This window comes from Leishmania martiniquensis, chromosome 30 (genome assembly GCF_017916325.1).
Source record: "Leishmania martiniquensis isolate LSCM1 chromosome 30, whole genome shotgun sequence".
Classification (NCBI taxonomy): domain Eukaryota; phylum Euglenozoa; class Kinetoplastea; order Trypanosomatida; family Trypanosomatidae; genus Leishmania; species Leishmania martiniquensis.
Window position 1 is genome coordinate 86,173 of NC_090165.1, and position 19,882 is coordinate 106,054.

General features: G+C 62.7%; 6 protein-coding genes across 6 annotated transcripts; all 6 read right to left on the reverse strand.

The window, feature by feature from the left end:
• Positions 1–2,109: 2,109 nt before the first annotated feature.
• On the reverse strand, positions 2,110–3,789 carry LSCM1_03646 (uncharacterized protein; the record flags this gene model as incomplete). The annotated part of the gene is made up of 1 exon (XM_067321179.1): positions 2,110–3,789. One exon carries the CDS (start codon positions 3,787–3,789, stop codon positions 2,110–2,112), a length of 1,680 nt encoding a protein of 559 aa, XP_067176547.1.
• Positions 3,790–3,939: 150 nt separating this feature from the next.
• LSCM1_03647 (uncharacterized protein) lies at positions 3,940–5,763 on the reverse strand (the record flags this gene model as incomplete). The annotated part of the gene is made up of 1 exon (XM_067321180.1): positions 3,940–5,763. The coding sequence occupies one exon, from the start codon at positions 5,761–5,763 to the stop codon at positions 3,940–3,942; it is 1,824 nt and encodes a 607-aa protein (XP_067176548.1).
• A 51-nt stretch (positions 5,764–5,814) lies between these two features.
• Positions 5,815–6,894, reverse strand: LSCM1_03648 (uncharacterized protein; the record flags this gene model as incomplete). Its single annotated transcript, XM_067321181.1, has 1 exon — positions 5,815–6,894. The coding sequence occupies one exon, from the start codon at positions 6,892–6,894 to the stop codon at positions 5,815–5,817; it is 1,080 nt and encodes a 359-aa protein (XP_067176549.1).
• A 1,680-nt stretch (positions 6,895–8,574) lies between these two features.
• On the reverse strand, positions 8,575–9,042 carry LSCM1_03649 (uncharacterized protein; the record flags this gene model as incomplete). Its single annotated transcript, XM_067321182.1, has 1 exon — positions 8,575–9,042. The coding sequence occupies one exon, from the start codon at positions 9,040–9,042 to the stop codon at positions 8,575–8,577; it is 468 nt and encodes a 155-aa protein (XP_067176550.1).
• A 1,307-nt stretch (positions 9,043–10,349) lies between these two features.
• On the reverse strand, positions 10,350–14,513 carry LSCM1_03650 (uncharacterized protein; the record flags this gene model as incomplete). The annotated part of the gene is made up of 1 exon (XM_067321183.1): positions 10,350–14,513. One exon carries the CDS (start codon positions 14,511–14,513, stop codon positions 10,350–10,352), a length of 4,164 nt encoding a protein of 1,387 aa, XP_067176551.1.
• Positions 14,514–15,577: 1,064 nt separating this feature from the next.
• Positions 15,578–17,299, reverse strand: LSCM1_03651 (uncharacterized protein; the record flags this gene model as incomplete). The annotated part of the gene is made up of 1 exon (XM_067321184.1): positions 15,578–17,299. The coding sequence occupies one exon, from the start codon at positions 17,297–17,299 to the stop codon at positions 15,578–15,580; it is 1,722 nt and encodes a 573-aa protein (XP_067176552.1).
• Between the last annotated feature and the right edge of the window lie 2,583 nt (positions 17,300–19,882).

Genomic DNA, 19,882 nt, shown 5'->3' on the forward strand with positions numbered 1-19,882 from the left:
GTTTCCAGGCACCGCGCTGAGGAATGTGGAAGTCCACCGCCTTACCGTCTCGCCTCACAGGCTCGTCCGATGGGTGGCACATGTTCGTGCGAAGGCGGATGGCGCGCCACCCAAAGGGGAAAGGGAGAGAGGGCCGGCAGTGGGGCGACATTGTGAAGTAGCGTGGGGGATGCCAACGCAGTACTTCGCAGAAGCCTCGTGGTGACGGCCAGGCAGCGCCCATTTCGGCTTTTTCGCATAGGGCCACCCCGTCTTCACCGCACCAGTCACTTCCCAAGACGACGCTGCATTAAGCAGCCGTACAGCAGCGTTGCGGAGCTCTACAGGTATGTGCTGACTCTCTTCATCGATGAAGCCTTGGGCGTGTGTTTCTCTTCCTGAGGGGGCGCGCGTGGCTGCTTATAAGCGGTGACGATAATGGCGGGTGCCTGCACAATCCTGAAAGACTCTTCCTCATCCCCTTGGTGCCAGAGTGGGGGTAAGTGAGAGGGGGGACGCCTTCGCGCCTCGTTCTTCTGCCCTAGCCTCATGTACTCGCGCTAACGGGTGGGCAGATAGAAAAGCGAGTCACCGCTGGCCCCTCGACGCCGCACTCCGACGCCGGCGGACAGCGCAGCACAAATACAGAAGCGGAGGGCGCAGACGAGAGGCGGGCAAAGGCAAGATGCGCCCCTCCAGTAGTTCACATCAAAAAGCGCGCGCCTAATCCTCAGCGCGCACCACAGCGAAAAAGGGGGAAGGGAAAGAAGCCGTAATGCACCTGATTTCAGTTCGCCCGCTACATCCGTGACTCACGCGCAGACATATGTGCGCCTGCGTGCAGGAGGTGTGCCCCTAACGGGGGACGAGTTGGGGCACCCTCGCCCTTTCCTGTTGCGCTTCGAAGGGGGGTCATCGGGGATGTATGGAGGTCGTCTTCCAGCGCACGCACTAGAGAGCCTCGACACGACCCTAACCCACAGGCACCATACATGTAAGCACGCGCACAATCACAGAGCGGCGCGGGGCAACTGCACCGATCGGGAGGGGGGAGGAGAGGGTGGCAGGGGCCAACGTCGGTGAATATTTCTGGAGAGGCAAGTCAATGCATCTGAGTGGGCAAAGAAACGGGAAAAGGCGGTCTGCACGACCGCGGCGGCGGAAACCATTTTGAATGGGCAATACGAAAACAAAAAGGCGAGCAGCGGGCACGTCGGCAGCGGGCGCGCACGCGGAGCGCAGGTTGCCGATTGGGAAACAAAGTGGCACGCGAAAGAAAGTGAAGTAAGCACGTCTTGGTGCACGATGCCGCGTCCATGCGCGTGAGTCCTCGTGATGAAAGATGAGCCCGTGAGTCGAGTGCGTGCCTGCCGGCCAAGGTGGCCGGCAGACTGAGGGATATTTCAGAGGGGGCGGGGGGGAGGGGCACTTGCTGCGCGTGTGGGAGAGAGAGGGAGAAGCAGCAGAAAAGGGGCGCACCAGCGCTGGTGACAGGACGAAGGAGGCAAGCCTGCCCACGGCGCTCGAGCACTCGACCAAGCGAGGGAGGCAGGGAGACAGAGACAGACAGAGAGCTGAACGCGTTGCCCTCTGCCTCTCGCTTCACTGCATCACGCGTGCCCCCTTGCCTGCGCCGCCTCTCTTGCCTCCCTTTTGTTTTACATGCACATGCGGGCGTGGACACCCGACAGCGGCACGTCTGCGGCAGTCCGCAATGGTGCGCTGAAAAGCAGAAGAGCGGGAGAAAAAGGAAAAACGAAATGGAGCTCAACCAGCCATGGGAGCGGAGTGATCGCGCTCGACGCTGAGAAATGAGCAGCAGCAGACAGCGTCCGCCGTGCTCGGAAGGGACGAGTCGAGAGTGAAGTGCGCAGGAGCGAAAAAGGTAAAGATAGAAGGGGAGGGGGGCGGGCGGAGAGGGGAAAGAATAGGGCGGGGAGGGGGTCCCCGTCGGGACGCCGGTGGGAGGAGGGGAACAAGCCTAGTTGAAAGGCGCGCTGAGGCCTGTGCGTGCTAGCGCGCCACTGCGGTGGGCAATGCGCGGCGTCGGGAGGGGGGAGAACGGAAAAAAGCGCGGGTGACGGTCAGCCTACGGCGTCGCCGCATCCCCCTCTCCCGCGGCCCTTTCTGTCACTCTGCAAGCCTTTCTAAAACTGAAGCGCTGCACGGCTGTCGGCGCTGACAATGACGCCTCGCTCGCGCGCGCTCATAGTGGCGCCAGGAGAAGGGGTGGAGGGAGGGGGGATGGAAACTGATAAAGATGATGACGACGGAGAGCGACAGCACCGTTAAGGCGAAGGAGATGATAAGTCTGCTGCCTTCGCTCAGCGGGTCGTAGCGCAACGCCGCAATCGTCAAGGCCGCCGCAGACGGGAGCAGTGTGTAGTGCAGCGTCGGCGATGCTTCGAAGAAGTGCGAAGAGTCTGCATCTGTGGCCAAGTGGGTGTACGGCCACGACGTGTGCGGAACGGAAGCTTCACTCGCAGCCGAAAAAGCGCTGCGCACAGTGAAAGAGACCTGGCACTCCTCCGTGACCATTCCGGTGAGGTTGACGCGCAGGACGGAGGAGTCGAGCGAGGAGGAGCCTGCCCAAGTGAAATTGGCAACGTCGCGTGGGGGCGATCCGCACCGCAGCGCAGCCGACACTGTTGCGCAGCGGAGCATGTATATTAGAAAGGCAGCGTGGCACTCGTCGATCCCCCGCATGTGCAAGAGGGAATTGACGGCGTAGTGCGGCAGAAGGGCGTAGTCCTGCACGCCGACCGTCAGCACCGTCTGATCTGTGGAAAGCCTTGAATTGTTGGCCAAGCTGATGGTGCGGGACGGCAAGCTCGGTGCACGCAGCCGGAGGCCGTAGCTGGAGAGGGGGCTGTAGGTGGGCTGAGTTGCCCTGGTTGTATGCCCGCCGCGTGCGGCTGCCATCACGCCGCACTCCTCAGCGCCCAGGCCCGTGGTGTACTGCAGAGCCGCCGAGAAGTTGGGCGGGACAGAAGATGAGGCGGTCACGAGGCGCGGAACGGTGAGACCGTACGTGCAGGTCACCCACCCCTCCAGCGACGTCGTCGCAGGCAGCCCCGTGCCAGCGGAGCCACTGCCGCTGCCGTACCAGCCGAGGGGGATGCCGTCACCGACAGGCCCCTCCGCGTCAATGAAAAGAAGGCCTGGCGGTCGTAGGTGTAGTCTCGGTGCGGCAGGGCCGCCTGGAAGGCGCAGACACGCACGCACTCGCTGGCCGGCGGCAGACGCGACTTCGCCCAAGGTACGCTGCGGCACGCACGCGCACGTGTTGCGCTCCGATGTGGCGTTCAGCACCGCATAGGGGCCGCTCGTGCACGTTGGACACACACACGGCGCAGAGGTGCTGCCCGCCGTGGCGGTGCAGCCGTAGCCAGAGCGGCAGACGCCATCGAGCCCTTTGGGCTGGCGCACCGACAAGTCGCTGAGCTTCCCACTCACTTTGGCGGTGACGGCAGGAAAAGAAGCCGTGTACAGGCCGAGCAAGCGGACGTCTGTGAGGGCGGCAACTTCTTGGCTTTGCTGCGCGACGGCCGCTTCCGCCTGCGATTGCCACATTGCCTCTGCTTTCCTCAGCGCCTCTTCGAGCGGGCTGGCAGGGGACCGCGCGCTCGAGAGTCGCGCCATCATCCCTGGCACGTAGTCGTAGTGCAGGGGCAGCGCATGGGGCTGCGGAACGCTGCTGGCGGGCAAAGGAGGACTCGCGAGCACCCACTGCTCGCGCCCCAGGTAGCCTGCGACCCACCCTGCCACGGAGAGGTACCTCGTCCTCTTTGCCGAGCGCGGGGACGTCATCGATGACTGTCGCCACAGCGGCTGGTCCACTGCCACCGGGCCACCAACCACCGCAGCGTCTGAGTAGAAGGTTACCGTGCTCGCCGCGCGGTTCAGCACGACACGGTAGGTTGCCTTGGTCAGGTGGCTGCCATCTACAGACGTGACACTTCATTGCCACGGGGAACTGAGTACTGTGAGGGTCAACGGAGCGGGGGTGGTTGAGGACGCCGCGTTCGGGCCACCTGAGGCAGCGGAGGCGCCGGTGTTCAGCGGCGCTGCCAACACGGACACATTAAGCGACATCCGCAGCGTGAAGGAGAGGGAGGCCGGAGAAGCTGTGCCAGTCGCAGAGGCGGTGGTGGCTGCCCGACCGCCCTCAGGGTGCTGATAGCTGGAGATGAGAGACCAGGACCACAGCGAACGTGATGGGACCTCCTCACCACCCTCTCGCAGAGCAACGAGCACATGGCCAATAGAGGTGGTTCCAGAGCCAGCACCAGCACCCGACGCTGCCTGCTGAGAGCGACGCAGTGACATGTGCATCTCCCACAGCAACGTGGCGTTAAGCTGCATCATCGTCTCCCAGGCGACACCCCCGCGATGTGGTGAAAAACCTCTATGCGACGCCGCAGTTGGCGGGTGGGCGGTGGCGTAAAGGGGTTGGGGCAGCAGTCCCACCGCCCGCAGCGCCTCTGCAGAGACAGCTGAGGACACGACGCGGTGCACCAGCACAAAGCGACACGACATCGGCTCATCCGTCGTCCCGCTGCCAATGAACGTGAACACGCGTGCGTCGTGCGACTGCGCAGGAAAATGCTCGGGCAGCAGCGACTCGGGCCCCACACACGCGTCGTACCACCCACCACTGCGTCTGTCACTGATGCTCGCGGTTGTGTTGTAGAACAGGCCGGGCGTTGACACGCAACCGTTGTGCAGCGGTGCCTGGTAGATGTCGAGGCACGCGTACCGGCAACCAGCCTTGAGCTTGTCGACTCCTGCAAGAGGACTGCCAGCGTGCGCGGCGCCCACGGGAAGCTCAGGGCAGCCGTGCATGAGTCCGTCACCTGGGCAGTAGACCGGCGTCGGCTCCGTCGGCGATGCGGAGCAAGCGGACGGGCACACCTCACACGTTGCCGTCTCAGGTTGCGCGTAAGTTCCTGCAGCGCAGGTCACTGCAACCTCTGCGCTCGCAAGGGCGCGACGAAGGCCCTTATTCAGCGCTGTGCGGTTGGACGTCATGCGCAGAGCTGCGCCAGCGGCAGGGCCGGCTGCGCACAGCTCCTTCGGCTCAGTGGCTGCGACGCTCGGCGTGTAGAGTGAGCTTTGCCCTGTAAAACCTGCCGACGCCTGCTGAAACAGCGTCCAATGGATCGATTCGCGACGGGCCGAGGCGTTGGCGGTAGTGCATGTGGTCGGCAGCGACACCGTCGACTCGTAGCGCGTGATACCGGGCATAGTCTTTGAGGTGGCTGCCACGGCGCTCACCTGGCTCACGTCCCAGACAACACTTAGCGCATCGCTGACGGTGGCCCCTGATGCACCGGTGCGCGCCTTCAGCAATGCCTGAACGCAGCCGGATGGAGAGACTGTCACGACAGAGGTGAGGGGTGTTGTCGCGTCAAGAAACGCAGACAGACACGCCAGGAATGCTTTCTCACTCTGTGGCAGCGACGCAGACACCTTGGCGATGCGTGCGGCAGTGGCCGCGTGGAACGCTGTAGCGTTAGCTATAGCATCCGTCATCGAAGCCTCCCGCATTGTTCGCATCGCCCACGCGTGCATGTGCGTCGCGGGCTCCACCCACACCGAAGAGGATGCCCGCAGGAACGGTGCGTCAAAGAGGGCCGTCACGGAAAAGAGGTACGTAGTGGTGACGCAGAAGGAGCGCTGCAGGAGCTGCAAAACAAGCGCATCCGTATGCGCCTCACTTAGGCTGTCTGCGCCGCCACTGCGGGAGAGGAGCTCTTCTAGACTGCCAACGGCAATCTCCATGTGTGCGATAAGGCTCACGTAGGTTCGAAGCCCGAGGCTTGCCGCTGCTGTTCACCGAGTAACGCTGCTGCGGCCACGCGTCCACGATTGGGCACGATGTCCTTGGCGCAGCGGCTGGCTCACCAGTGATGGACTCGGTCGCGCTGCCGCTAAGCGACGGCGCCATCTGCGAAGGCAGCAGCGTCGAGACGGCAAGGCGGTACAAAAGCGCCCACTTACGCTGAAGCTGAGGCACGTACGTGAACCATAAGTAGCTTCCCACTGTCCCGCCACCGCTCGCTGCATGTCGGCTGCCTCCGCTGCATCTGACAAGAGCAGAGGGGCATCGTTGTAGGCACGCGCTGCCTGTTCAGCATGGGCAATGGCGCCCACTACACGAGGCACTACGGTCCGCAGCCAAGCTCGCTGGGGTAGGTAGTCATTCAGAAATACGGCGAGCAGCTCCGCTGCACTCAAGCCTTTGGCAGAAAGCAGCTGTGGCTCGTCTTTATGTGTCGCACTCGCCGCGGCAGCGAGGGAGTCTGCTGTCCAGTTTACGTGCAGCCCATCGAGCTCCCCCAGCGCGCACTGTGTGGGCAACGACTGCAGCACTCCCGCACAGCCGTCCTGAGACGCGTGACTGCTAACAGTGGTGTAGCACCCCTGCTGCAGGTCGAGCCTGCCGGCCACCTGAGCAGCGAGTGATATGGCACCACCTGCTGACTTCACCGTCGATGGCGACACTAAGTACAGGGGGCTGAACTGCGTGTCGAACATGGAGAAGGTGTACGGGGCAGCTACTCCTCCTCCAAGCACACGCGTGTGCGCGCACACTCGGCGCCAAGTCCCAGAAGAACCTGCTGTCGGCGTGTTCGTCATGGCATAGGCAAAGCCGCCCGTACTCCACACAGGCGCCAGCACCGCCTCTGAGAGCTGCATCAGGTTAGTGAAAATTTCTGTCTTCTTGACGCTCTCGTCGGCAAGCTCGGGCGCGATTCGCTCGACATTAGAGGGCTGCTGCTGCTGCGTCATTGTATTGATTGCTGCACCAGGGTCGCTCCAGCTTGCCACCATCGCCACCACCACCACTGTCAACCATAGAGACGGCGGCGCCAACAGCGCGCTGGCGGGGCCAACTCGTCCACGGGGCATGACGAGCATTACCTTTTGGTAGACCGGCGCTCGACGAAAACGTAATCTGAAAGAAGTTTAGGAAAAGGCACACCGAAAGAGGTCACGTGTGCGCGTAGGGGACGGGGGCGTGACGGACAGACGGGGGGCACACGCTTGACAGGGAGGGATGTGAAAGGGAACCGAAGCTGAGGTCCTCCACTCGCCAGGCCACAGACAGAGAGGGAGCGGCACATACGCGCACAGAATGAATCGGTGTTTGGGAGCAGCGAAAGAGGCAACACAGAAAATAATGAGCAATCACAAGGCGACGCAAAGGAAGTTCAGAGAACTTCGCTCACACGCGTGTCTTTCTGTGTGAGAGTGTGTGTCGTTCGGGGAAAGGGGGCACACACTTCGAAGTGGCTAGAGCGAACGGCAAGTGGAAGGGAGTCAAAGAATGGGCAGTGGTGTACGGGGGCGCAGTGCTTCGACGAAAGCAAAATGGGCCCGACACCCGCACACACACACATATGTGTGTGTATGTAAATGTTTGCGCGGTTGTGCTGATCAAGAGAAAAGGGGGGCGAAGAAAGAAAGGGGGTGGGAGGGAAGAAGGCAGGCGACGACACGGGACACAGTACAGAACCGAGAGGGATGACAGGGGGGCTTCTCTCTCTCTGTGTGTGATGTGTGCGTACGACGTCACGGCGGCTTCTTGTCTGTCCAAAGAGAAAAAAAGAGTCACTTATCGGAATGAATTTCCATGCATGAGCCGAGTGGAGGAGTGAGGAGGGCCGCAAAGCCGCGCGAGACGCCGTTGGTTAGCCTTACTATGGTGCGCAACAGAATGTCCAAAGGCGGTGTGCGTGCGAAGCGGTAGTCGTGGCGTCGGTGTGTGTGTGCGTGTGTGTGTGTGTGTATGTGGAGAGAGAGGGAAGGAAAAAGGGGTCAGATCATTTGGTGAAAAAAAAAGGACGACACAGCGATGCGAAGAGGGAGAGCAGACGAAGAGCGCCACAGAGAGAGCGCGCGCCCCCCCGGGGTGGTCTCCGCATTGCGGAGGGGCCCTCAGTCGCTTCGACAGATGGAGCAAGAGGCGCTACGCTTAGCGAAATGGAGTGACGACTCATATCCACGCCGGTCGCCGCTCCTTCCAAGACAGTCCTCCCGCGAGGCCACACCGCCTCACACATGGCGTGTGCTCTCCTGTCGCTGACGATGCTGCGCTCTTTTTCACCGTGTTCGTTACGTCCCTCTCGCAGCGCGGACTCGGTGTCGCCTCTATGAGCCCCGACACCCGCGTCAGACACACGGGCGCTCGCACTGGTCCGGTCGTCCGTCACGAGGCAAGGCAAAGGCTCTGTTGGTGATAAACCCAGTGGCAGCACGCCAAACGCATGAGAGACACGCCGCTCCGAAAGAAGAGCGGCTGACGGCGGCGAGCAGACAGAGACGGCGATGGCGAGGGCTACCTTCAGCGGCCCAAACACTACTGCACCCCGCACCCCTCAGGCCATGGGGTTGGGCACACTGGAGCCCAAGACGGCATATTGGCGGATATATGCGCACGGGCACGGGTGGGTGGGCCACAGTCAAGCAGACGACACACCAGAGAATCTGTGACTCAATCCTTTGTCGATGCTCCACCACCTCAACTTACCTGATGCCTAGTCCCCCCGACAGAGTCGCCCCGCTCTCTCTCTCTCTCTACCGCTCAGCTCACTTGAGGTACTCCTCATCCAATAGGGACTGGTCGCGCTCGTCCACAAACGCCAGCGACTCCCCAGCCCACTCGTCCGCCTCCCCTTCGCCAAGGAAGCTATCCAGTAAGGGGTCATACGGCGTGTTGGCGTCCTCGTTGGAGTCCCAGTAAAAGTGGGTGAGCCGATCTGCATCAACGTCTTGAACGTCGAAAAAGGTGTTGGAGATATCCTCCGTGTTGCTATCGTGCTGATCTCGATGCCGAGCATAGCAACGCTTGCCCTCCCGCAAGACGCCGGCGTGGCTTAAGCGCATCACCGAGGAAGAGGTCGACGAGGCATCAATGGGCAGCGCAAGCGCGATGCCGAATACACGGCGCAGGCCAGCGCGATAGAACCGCGCGTCACTTGCCAGCCGTGCCACGTAGCCACTTGCGCGGCAGAGAAGCCCTGAGAGCGCCATTAGACGTCGCTCCGTCCGCAGCATTCGTTCGCGTGCGTATGTCGGCAGGGGAGGGGGGCCGAAAAGGGACGGTGGCGGCTCGAACAATTATGTGCAATGAGTGCCACTGCGCGCGATGCACGAGATAGCTTCGAAGCGCAGAGCTCACACACACGCGCACACTAAACAAGCCACTCCTCTCTCAAAAATATGTGCGTAGGCAGGCGTTTATGTATGCGCCGCCACAGGCTCGCTCTGAATTTCACGTCTTTGGACGCTCGCACGCCTCCCGCTCGTCAGCGCGCGCACGGAAGCAATACGGGAGCCAATGACACAGCCCCCTCCCCCTTTGCTCGCAGGTGTTGTGGCCAGGAAAGTAATGTGCCGCGTGACGGTAGAGGCGAAATGTGGCACCCAACCAAAACGAAAAAAAGGGAAGAGTGTGAGGCGACGACACAGCGTCACTCTCGCGCACACGCCTCGAACTTTCGTCGGAGCTGCTCTGGTGAGTCCGTGACTCAACACCTCTCCTCCCCTCCACACACACGCACGCACGGAGGGACTCTGTGCAAAAGAAAGGCCGGCGGATGACAGGAGGAGCGTAACGGTGGTGGTGTTCGTGGTGGTGGCAGCGCACGCACACACACAAACAGAGAAAGCTGCCGCCTTCTTCGGCACTGTACAGCGGGTCCAGAAAAGGGATGAAGAACTGATGAGAATGTGCTCAAGAGCGTCTATGGATAATGTGCGTGCGTTTTTGTATTTATCTCTCTCGTGCGTCTGTGTGTGTGTGTGTGTTTATCTTGAACCACACGTAAGTAATGCGAGAGCGCAACGGACTCGGAGGTGGGCCGGCTCCTCGGCTCAGAGAGAGGGGAGAAGAGAAGAGTACGAGCCCGTCCAAGCGAGGCGGCAGTCGGTAGAGAGAGGGAGAGAGAGCGATAGACAAGGGCAGAAGTAGCAGCTCGCAGAGCAATTCGCGCAGACGGGGGAGGGAAGCGAGACAGCGCTCTCGAGAATGGACCGCAAAAAGAAGCGCACAAAAGGGCTCAACGAACACCGGCCACGTCCCTGTGAAATGGGCGACGCGCGCGTGCCCGTCCCTCATCCGTCGGCGCCCGGGCGCCGACGGTAAAAGAGGAGAGGAGAGAGGGCAGCACACGTGAGTTGCGGTGCAACAGCAGCGGCAGGAATGGGCAACAAACAAGAGAAGGGCAGAGAGCGAGGCCACGGCGGCAGCTGCGCAACAGCAGAGACCCATACGCGCGACTACACACAGAGAGCAAATACGCGCGCGACTAGGCGCGGGGAGGCGACAGCAGGCCAAAGGACAGGGAGCAGCGGCGCATGCATCATCCGTCGCCCCCGCTATCACTGCTGCTGTCAAACAGCCTTGGCTTCTTTGGACCGCTTGTCGCGCCGGACTCCTTGGTGGCAGGCCCGTGAGGACGGCCTTGCACACCCGATGGCGAGTGCCGAGATCCGCGCCCGCTGGTGAGAGTGCGGCGACCGCATTCAGCCCTGTCTCTAGAATCAGCGCCGAAGGCGTCCACGGGCCTTTGCTGCGCCAAAGACGATGGGCTGCTGCCTGCAAGCGGCTCCTCATCCTTATCATCAACAGGATTTTGGTGTAACGGCGTCGAGGTGGAAGATGCAGGCGCGGAGACGGGCGACGTGCTCGACGACGAGGACGTCTTCTCACTCGCTGACGAAGCGCTGCGTGAATCAGACGTCGTCTGTAGGGCGGCCTCTCCCGCCTCGTTCGGCAGCGGTGTTGGGCCATCCAGCCCCGAGGCAGCCGCCAATGTCGGGGCTGCAGAGAGCTCGGCGCGTGGTGAGCGTTTTGGTCGAGGTGGAGCGACTGCGGCTGCTGCCTGAGGAGCTCTATGGCTGTGCAGCTCACTTGGGTTTGCCACAGCTGTCGCCGAGGCGACGTCCTCGTCTGACGGTGGAAGGGGCGGCGGCTCACTCGAGAAGAGCGCCCCTGCGGTCGTCACCGACCCCCCGTCTCCAAGCACATCAGACCCGCCACCGCCACTGCCTCGATCCACCCAAAGAGTGCAAGGAGGGTCGGCGAAACCAAAGTCGCGCTCCGCCGCTGACGGCGACGGCAGAGGTGGTGATGGGTCCGCGTGCTGCGGCGCGGCAGTGAAGTCGACTGGGGGTGCGGCAACCGGAGCAATGTGTGGAGGTGCCAGCACACTGGTCACATGGGGTGCCAACGCGCTCTCGTCCGTCGTCGAAGTTTGGAGCCCGACGGGGTGGGCCGGCGACGGTGGAGAGGGATCTGGGATGGGGCTGCGAGGTGAAGGGGCAGGGCTATCTATCTTCTCTGCCAGCGGCGGGGGCGGCAGCGCGCTGGGCATAGTTGCCGCTGGTGGAGAGGAGACGGTAGCGGCGCTGCCCTCTTCCCCTGGTGCCTCAGTCGGCGGTGCCGTAGCCGCGTTAGCAGAGGAAGCAGCGGCTGATGAGGCCGAGCGCAAGAGCTCTGCCGCGTCCGCTGCCTCCTGCACCACGATCTGTCGCGCCGCCGTCTCCTCAGCCATAAGGCACTGCTGCTCCGCGTGTTGTACACTGAGGTGCTGCGCGACACGAAGGGCGTAGGCGCACTGAAACCGCAGACCACTGTAGGACATGTACACCTCCGCCTCCATGCCGGCACGAGCGGCCTCCTCCTCCTCTTCGAGCAGACGCCGGCCCGAGGAGCACGCAGTCATCCATTGCTGCCGTGCCTCTTCCGGCAGTAGTCGCCGCCGCCGCTCCTCTTCTGACGCCAACTCGCCTCGCGCCTGCATCTCCTGCTGCAGCAGCCTCACTTGCGCCCGCAGCTGCGATGCGCAGAGCTGCATCACCGCCTCGCCGCCCTCCACGTACGCCTTCCACAGCCCCTGGCGTGCCGTTGCCTCCTCGTCCTTCAAGTTTTCCTGCGCCGCGCGCTGAGCTGCTAGCCACGCCTCGATTTGCTGAACGATAGACCACCATTGCTGCTGCACTGACCACCGCCCCTGCGCCTCCGCCACACAGCAGTCAAAGAGCGCTCGCGGGCCGCGCTGCTGCGCGTACAGCTGTGCAACGGTTTCTAGCGTTGCGTCATGCTCCGTCGTCAGTGGCTGCAGCCACTCATGTTCGAAGTGGTAAAACGCCCCTTTCGTGTAAAGGTCCAGCATGTCATCCCTTAGCCATCCCTGTCGCTGCGCAATGCTGCAGGTGCGGCTTTGCCGCCAGTGGTCGAGCTGGAACTGCAAATCTACGCGCACCGGGCCATCAACGCTGTGACTGCCTTCGTCGCCGTCATCGCCTGCGTAGCTCGCCTGCTCAGCAGTGCGTACCACCTCCATGAGCTTCAGCAGCTCATCCCGCGTGCACGGGTGAGTGGCGTAGCTGAGAAGCGCCCGCCAATGCTGGCTCACTGTGTCCCGCGCTGTGCGGCAGCGCGTCTGCCACTGCGCGAGCTGGAGCTGCAGACTTGTCTGTCTGCGCGTGGCGGAGGCGAGTTGCGTCTCGAGCTCAGTTGCCTTTCCGCCCAGACTGCGGCGCAGCGCCATAGCGGACTCAATGCTCCGACGCACCTCCTCCTTGCGCATTTCGGCCTCGGCCTTGGCCCGCTGCAAATTGAGCCGCAGCTCGTCTTGGTGCCCCAGCAGGTCTGTCTCTGCAGCCCGGCGGCCCTCCGCCTTTCCGTCGCGCAGACCTCGCATGAACTGCTCCTCGGCGAGTCGGCGGCGATCCACTTGATGCTGCCGCTCGCGCGCGTCCAGCTCATCTACGATTTCCTTGCGCAGTATATCCGCGTCGGTGGCACGGTGGCTCCGCTCCTCCTCCATAACTTGCAGATAGCGGACGCGTTCCCTCTCTGCCAAGCCGCGCGCGGCGTTCAGCTGCCCGTCCGCCAGTCGATGCTGTGCGTGTGCCTTGTGAATCGCCTCCTCGGTAGCGGACGACTTGGCGGCCAGCGCAGCGTTGCGGCGCCGCTCTTCGCTGAGCGACACTTTCATCGCAGAGAGCCGCTCCGTGACACTCGCGGACTCGACCTGATGGACATCCAGGCGGCCCTGAACCTGCCGCAACTCCTCGTTCGAGGCGTCAACAGCGCGCTGCAGTGCTGCGATGTGCCGCTGCAGATCGTCTTGCTCCTGCTGCTTCACAAGGAGTGCATCTTTCAGCCGTACGAGCTGCCGATCCCGCTCCAGCCGCGCCTCCATAGCCTTTGTGGCGGCGCTGTTCTTCTCCTCAAGCAGCCTCTGTGAGTCGCTCACCGCTCGATCAATGCGCTGCTGAAGCTCCTTGTTTCGAGCCTCGAGGGCCTGCATGGCACGGTCACACTCATCCAGGTGCCCCTGCGCGGTCTCCTCCTCCTGCACCACCCGCTGTACCTGCTCGAGGAGGGCACGATTGCTCAACAGAGATGGCTTCGGGCGCTCCATGTGTCGGTGCCAGTCCTGGGAGAAGATGGAGGCCACGCTGTGCACATCTCGCGCGGTAGCCACCGCCGCGTTGACGCCGAGCTCCACCTTGCGGAGCACCGACATGTGCTCAGCCGGAATGCCGTTTGCGCTCAGAAACGCTGGGACTGCAGATGCGGCCGAAGAAGTGGCCGGCACTGCACCCGGTGTGGTTGGCGTCGCTGCGACCGCCATCACTGCCAGCTCCGTCGCAGCAAGCGCCTGTCCCGCCGTCTCATCTACCTCTGCTGCCGCGTAGACAGAGGGCGGTGCATTTTGCCCGTTGCCAGTGGCTTGCCTGACCGCTGCGAGCTCCTCTCGCTGGTGCTCCACCCGCACCAGGCGCGTCACAAACACCCTTCCCTCTGTGGACACACTCGAGAGCGAGTCCGACACGCGCGTGGTGAAGCCCGCGGGTATGACAAAGACTCGCACGTCCTCTTCACGCATGCCCACGACGCTGCCTTCGAAGCCAAAGCAGCCTTGTGTGAGCTGCGCAGCACCTGCATGCGGTTGGAACACGTAGGGTGGCTGCTGCTGCTGCGGAGTGGCGTACCCACCAGCTGCGTCGCCTCGCTGCTCGCCAAGAGCGCCGGCAGTGTGCATGCCGTTCTTCTCGGTTAGCTCGTAGGAGGCAAAGCTCATGTGGGCTCTGTCGTCGACCTCAAGACGCAGCGACGACGATGGAAAGCTGACATCGCAGCAGTACACAGACGTGCGAGGGGCGCCGAAGAGGGAGAAGAATGCGGCACCGCAGCAGGCCAAGAAGCGCGTCTGTTGAGCCGCGTCGGCAAAGTAGGCACTCCAGCGCTGCTCCGCATCGTCCGTGAAGGAGATGTGCCCCGATGCCGCATGAGCGATAAGGCGTAGCGAGGTGCTGTGCCCGTCGACGTAGTTCATGCGCGCTACGCAGAATGTTATCTGCTGCGCATTGTAGCATACGAGACTGTACTTTGGTGGCCGAGAGGGGAGGGCAACAAGGGCGCACACGCACGCGCCCTTACTGGAGGCGGCGCCTGTGTCGCTCACTGTGAAGAGCTCCACAGGGAAGGCGCACAGAGTCTCCTGCCTCATGCTTCGACGGCTGTGTAGCGGCGGGTGGACAGGCGCCAACTCGTTCGCGTCGGTTCAAGTGCGAAATAATGGATAGGAACGCAGCGGGAAAGGGGCAGAAAGAGAGAGGAAGAGAGACGGAGACACAGAAAGGGGAGGAGGCGGATGTCAGGTGTGTAACTGCACACAGTGTTGGCTTCCAAAGAACTCGCTACGTTTCAAAAGTGTATGTGTGTGTGTGCGTGTATGTGCCTTCACTTGAGCGCGGTGCACCGAGGAGGTGCCGGGGGTAGGCAGGGAGGCGGAGGCGGAGGCGGAGGTGCTACGCGAGTGCCGCACAGCGCCTGTCGTAGCAGTCCTCTTCCCTCCCTGATGGATGCTCGATCAGAGACAGAAGGCCCACCCAATGTAAGTGGGGTGAGTGCGCCTGTCTACCTGTAGGCGGTGGGGCGGGGCGTGTCCGTGCGGGCGTGCACGTGCGCAAGAGTGGAGAGTGAAATGCCGAGAGTCCCGGTAGCCCACACCGCGGTCGAATGCGCAGACGTGCACGCACGCGCGGATAGATACCGCCAAAGAGGCAGGCAGCAGCAACGACAGCAGCAACAGCAACAGCATCGAGAGAAAGAGAAGGAAAGGGAGGTGGGGGGAGTGGGGAGGCAAGCGCCAAGCACAGCAGAGAAAGGCATGGTATGAGAGGCGGCAGTACGGCGCATCACCCCTGACACCATCCACGTGTACGCTGAAGGTGGCATTGGGGAGAGCAAGTGCGCAGACACCGCGCGCCACATTATGGAGAGCCCGTGACCAGAGAGAGGGGAAGGGGGCAACACATTCAAGTAGGAGGCCATTCACACCCCTGTCACCCAATTACTGAGAAGTCGAAGAGCCGCAGGTGATACGCACCGTTGCGGCGCAACCCTTCAGCTGGATGCCGATCAGACTGCCTCACACAGAGAACCTCAGAGGCTCGCCCTTTTCTTTGAAGGAGGAAACAGACGGATCTGTGCAAGAGGGCTGCCCACTCAGCGCCGCGGCAGCTGAGAGCTCCCTAGCCCCTCCATCTCGGCACGCATCGCGCAATCACCTTATGCGTCCTCGCTGCTGTCGCCGCTCAAGCGGGGTCCGTCGCTGCCATGGCTAATACTGTGAGAGCGCCCGCAGTCGCTCTGTGACCCGACGAAGCGCTTCAACGAGACGGAAGTGATGAGCACCAGCCCCACCGTCAAGGCGAATAGTGCACACGCTGTCATGGCCGTGGCGGAGCTGCCCCGCAGTGCACTGCTGCCGCCTCCACATGTGCCGTCCTCCTCGCCGGGGCCGCGTTTGTGCCCTCGAAGAGAGCGCTCGCGGAGGCGCCGGATCTCCAGCTGTAACGTGCGCACTCGATCGCCGTACGCATCGATGCCCTTCGCCATTCCTCTGTATTTCTCATAAAAATCGCCGAGGAGAGCGCGCGTGCGGTTGAGCTCCAGGGCCAGGCAGTGCTCCCGCTGCGCCAGCAGCATTAGTTCGTGCTGCATGCTGCGCTGCTGCCTAAGGAGTCGGGTAAGAAGGGATGCGCCGGCGCTTTGATAGAGAGACTTGGATGCAGAGACACCCTTGCAGTAGGCAGTCCTCACAGAGGAGGCAGAGACGCCAGTGGGGGCGGTGACGGCTGTGAAGCTGGAGGCGCCGCACGCACACGGGCCCCACAAAGAGGCCGCGTCTGAGGTAGTGCACTGCAGAGACGTGTTCCAGTGCATGAGCTGCACAGCATTGCAGATCGGCGACTGCAGGGCAGAAACAGTTGCCGCAAGAGCGACGGCGTTGCTTGATGAAGGACCCTTCGTATCTGCATCAGGCGGGAATGGCAGCTCCACATCGGCTGGCACGGCCATGTGCACAGGGACCATAAGAAGGTCCTCAGCGTCGACCCCCTTTGGAGTTGCGGCAGCCGCAGTGGCACCGTCCCACATACCTGACTCGAGCCTGTCGATCGACGCCGCGGGCATTCGATCATCATTGGCAGGAGTGGTGCCGCTCCTTGATGGAGCGGCGCTGCTGCCAGTCGCTGGACGCGCCGCCACGTCACCCAAAGTTGAGGGAAGTGCCTTTGGGTGAAATCGATCCGTACCCGGTGAGCCGCGGAGGCCGCCGCTGAGATACGCCGGCTCTTCGTCCGCATCCACAGAGTCCTCGTCGAACCGCGTCAGGGTCTCCAACGCGTCGATGCCGTACACCTGGAAGGAGGTCATCGTACACCACGGCTCCGGCCCGTACGAGGTCGCCCACTGCAGCTTGATGAAGCGCACCTGAGTGCATGGCTTGACTTCGAAGTATTGGTGGCCACGCCGCTGCTCCGCCTCAAAGCGCCCCAGCACAAACCAGGTGGAGGTCGGGTACTTCAGACTGCCAAGCAACGTGAAGTTGCGCACACCGCTGCTAAAGTGCTCAGCATTCCGCACCATCACAGCCCGAACCTCCACATCTCGGATTAGCTGCACCACGAACTGCTTCCTTGGTGCATCACATGGGCACAGCACGTATTTGTTCGAGCTGTCGCTAATAAGCGCCGAGCCTCCTTGGCACGATGCAGGCTCCGTCGACACCACCGCGGCCCCGAGGTACAGCGAGGCAAAGTTGGTCGAGAGGCCAGGGGCCAAGTTCCGGTGTGCGTGCTTAAACGAAGGCAGCGGCGGCGTCGTGGCCGCTGCAGAGGAGTTGCGCTGCCCCACAACGCTCAGCAACTCCAACTGAGCGAAAAGAAGAAGGCACAGCGGCAGCAGCAGCAGCGCACACAGCACCGCCAGTCGCTCCTCTGGCATCATGGTGCTCGCATCGAGACAGCGTGGTGAGGGGGACGCGCGATGCAGCGACACGCTCAGGCTGCAGCAAGGGGGAGTGATATCCCGAGATGGAGGCGTGGAAGAGGCTTTGATCTGTGCCGCAGTAGCCGACAAATGTGCTCCTTCGAGCACTTCCTTAGCAGGGAGTGAGAGTGTCAGAGGTGCGAGGGGATTGCAGGGAGGCCACCAACGGCAGGGGGTGAAGCGCGCATCTTTCGCAGGAAAATACACGCGCGTATAGTTGTACGTCCCTTCCCGCTAGCGCACACGCAAGCGCGACTCGGCCTGCCGGTGGGGTTGTTCGCCGGCCAGTATGCAACGGGCAGCGTAAAACGCATAGCCGAGACAAGTCCCGGGTCTTCGAGCCGCCTGCATTGCTTTGTGTAAGTGTGTGTGTGTGTGTGTGTGTGTGTGTCGCACCTTGCAGAGAACAGCGAGCGCAGAAGAGCCGACCGCATGACTATGAGACCGCCGCTCCATTAGGCGAACAGGGAAAAAAGGAGGAAAGGGCCGCTAATGCGCCACATAGGCCGCCGTCATCGGCGTGATGCGTCCGTGGTGTACTTGCCACGGAGCACTGGCACCATTCGCTCCGCCGGCCCCGGGAGTAGCAGCCGTGCCCCTCTGAGAAACAACCCGCGCCAGTGAGCCGGCATCATCACGGCTCGTGCCAACAGCCGCTCAGTCGCCCTGAAAGACACTCGCGTGACACCGATTGCCGCGCCTCACGCCGATTCCCTGCACCGTTACGTGGCGATCTTTTTCGTCTTCGACACAGGCGGTCGCAACCTGCCACTGCGCACGGGACCTGCAAGAGGCCACGCTGATGGAGGGGCGACGGCGACAGTGTCACTGCTAAGAGTCACGCTGAGCTGGCCTGCGGCCTCCATCTCCCACACCACCGCCGGCTGCGCTGATCGGCACATGCCTTCAAGCTTCATGTCGCCCATCCACACAGCAGCCTCCGCATCCACAGCAAGTCACGCAGCGTGGGAGAGGGGTCGCCCGCGACCGCGGCAGCCGCCATTCGCATCCTCTCGAGGCTCGCGCAAAACCCTCTCGGCACGACGCTCAGCTGAGCGGCCATCCCCACCAGCGGTGCGGAGAGGGTTGCCTTCGCCCTTCAGGCGTGCCCGCCTCACAGCACGACGCTGTTCACATCCCTCACACACCACCTGCGCTGCACAGAGCGCTCGGCCGGTATGCTCGCCTGCACCCCCCCACTCCTTTGTAGCCACAAGATGAGTCGTCGCCAAGTACGGCCGCGTTCTTCACCCACCACGGGCAAGGTGCAGCCTGCCACACAACGGCGAAGGCCGCCGCACCCCGCACTGCCTGTCATCTCTAGCGCTGCAGCACCCGTTATGGTGGTATCTGCATCCCCCTGCGACTCAGCGGGCACGCGCTCTCCTTCTCCAACGCCCTCCCTGCCATACCCCTCCTCGCGATAGAGCATCGGGCCTGTGAGGGCTGTCACCCACCCATCACGCGAGCAGTCGCTGCCTGAGTGCGGGCCGGCGCGTGCCGCATCAGCGCAAGGAGCGGAGGAAGTCTAAGTCACCGCCTGCAGCTAGAGCTGCGCCGGTCAGGGGTGGGCCTCCCAGCCCTGGGATCGTAGGATCGTGTTGGCATGCCCATGTCCTCGCGGCGGGCATAGGGCGGAGAGTGGGGGCTGCGGGCCGCTCGCCACAGGCCGCTGCGCGTCCATTTCAGATGGCCCTTTATGCCGGCTGCTTAAGCGCAGAGGGGCGCCCGTGGATCTTCCTCGGCATGGCGTAATTCGCGACTGAGCCCAACAGGCACCGCAATCCATTGCACCACAGTTCCACCAAAGCTCTTCCTGAGCCCCCGTCCGCTTCTCCCCACAGTGGGCGCACGCGCCGGCCGTGAAGCTGCTGAGAGTGGCTTCCAGATCGGAGTTGTCGGCGGAGCCCTCGAGGCGAGGCATGCACGCCTTCGACACCTGCCACCACCCCACCCCCATCAGCAGCGCGCCGCATCAATCATACGCTATGAGAGACGCCACGCGCGTGGGTCGTCGGCCTTTCACCAGTCCTAGAGGCCTATGAGCTGCGACCGGTCGCTTGCGATAATGTTAGCGGCCTGTGCAATCCCACTGCCACAAGAGGCATGATCGCGCATGCCGCACCCATGTGCAGGTGCTTCCTGTGAGATCAGCTCAACAGAAGCGCAGTCTTGCTCGCGTCTTACGCTGTACAGCCACATAAGGTGCGCCCCATTCGAGTACAGTTCCTTGTGTAGGAGGAGGAGGAGGGCGACGGAATATGGTGGGTACCGCATGGCGCTAAAGGTTTCTGAGCGTCGTTGGCCAATTAGCTGTGGAACAGGTACACCGTCTGCTGATGCAGCACAAACCTCAGCGCGCCGTGACGTTGCATTGGTGCGGCGCCCCACTCTCTGCGGACGGAGGCCAGGCAGCCGCTCTTTCCCTCTACCCCTGCGGGCGCCGAGCCGCCCCTCTCGTGGTGGCAGGGCCGACCATGTGCGACGTGCGGAGATCAGAGCGACGCCCCGCTGCGCATGTCGGCGGCCGAGGCCTGGATG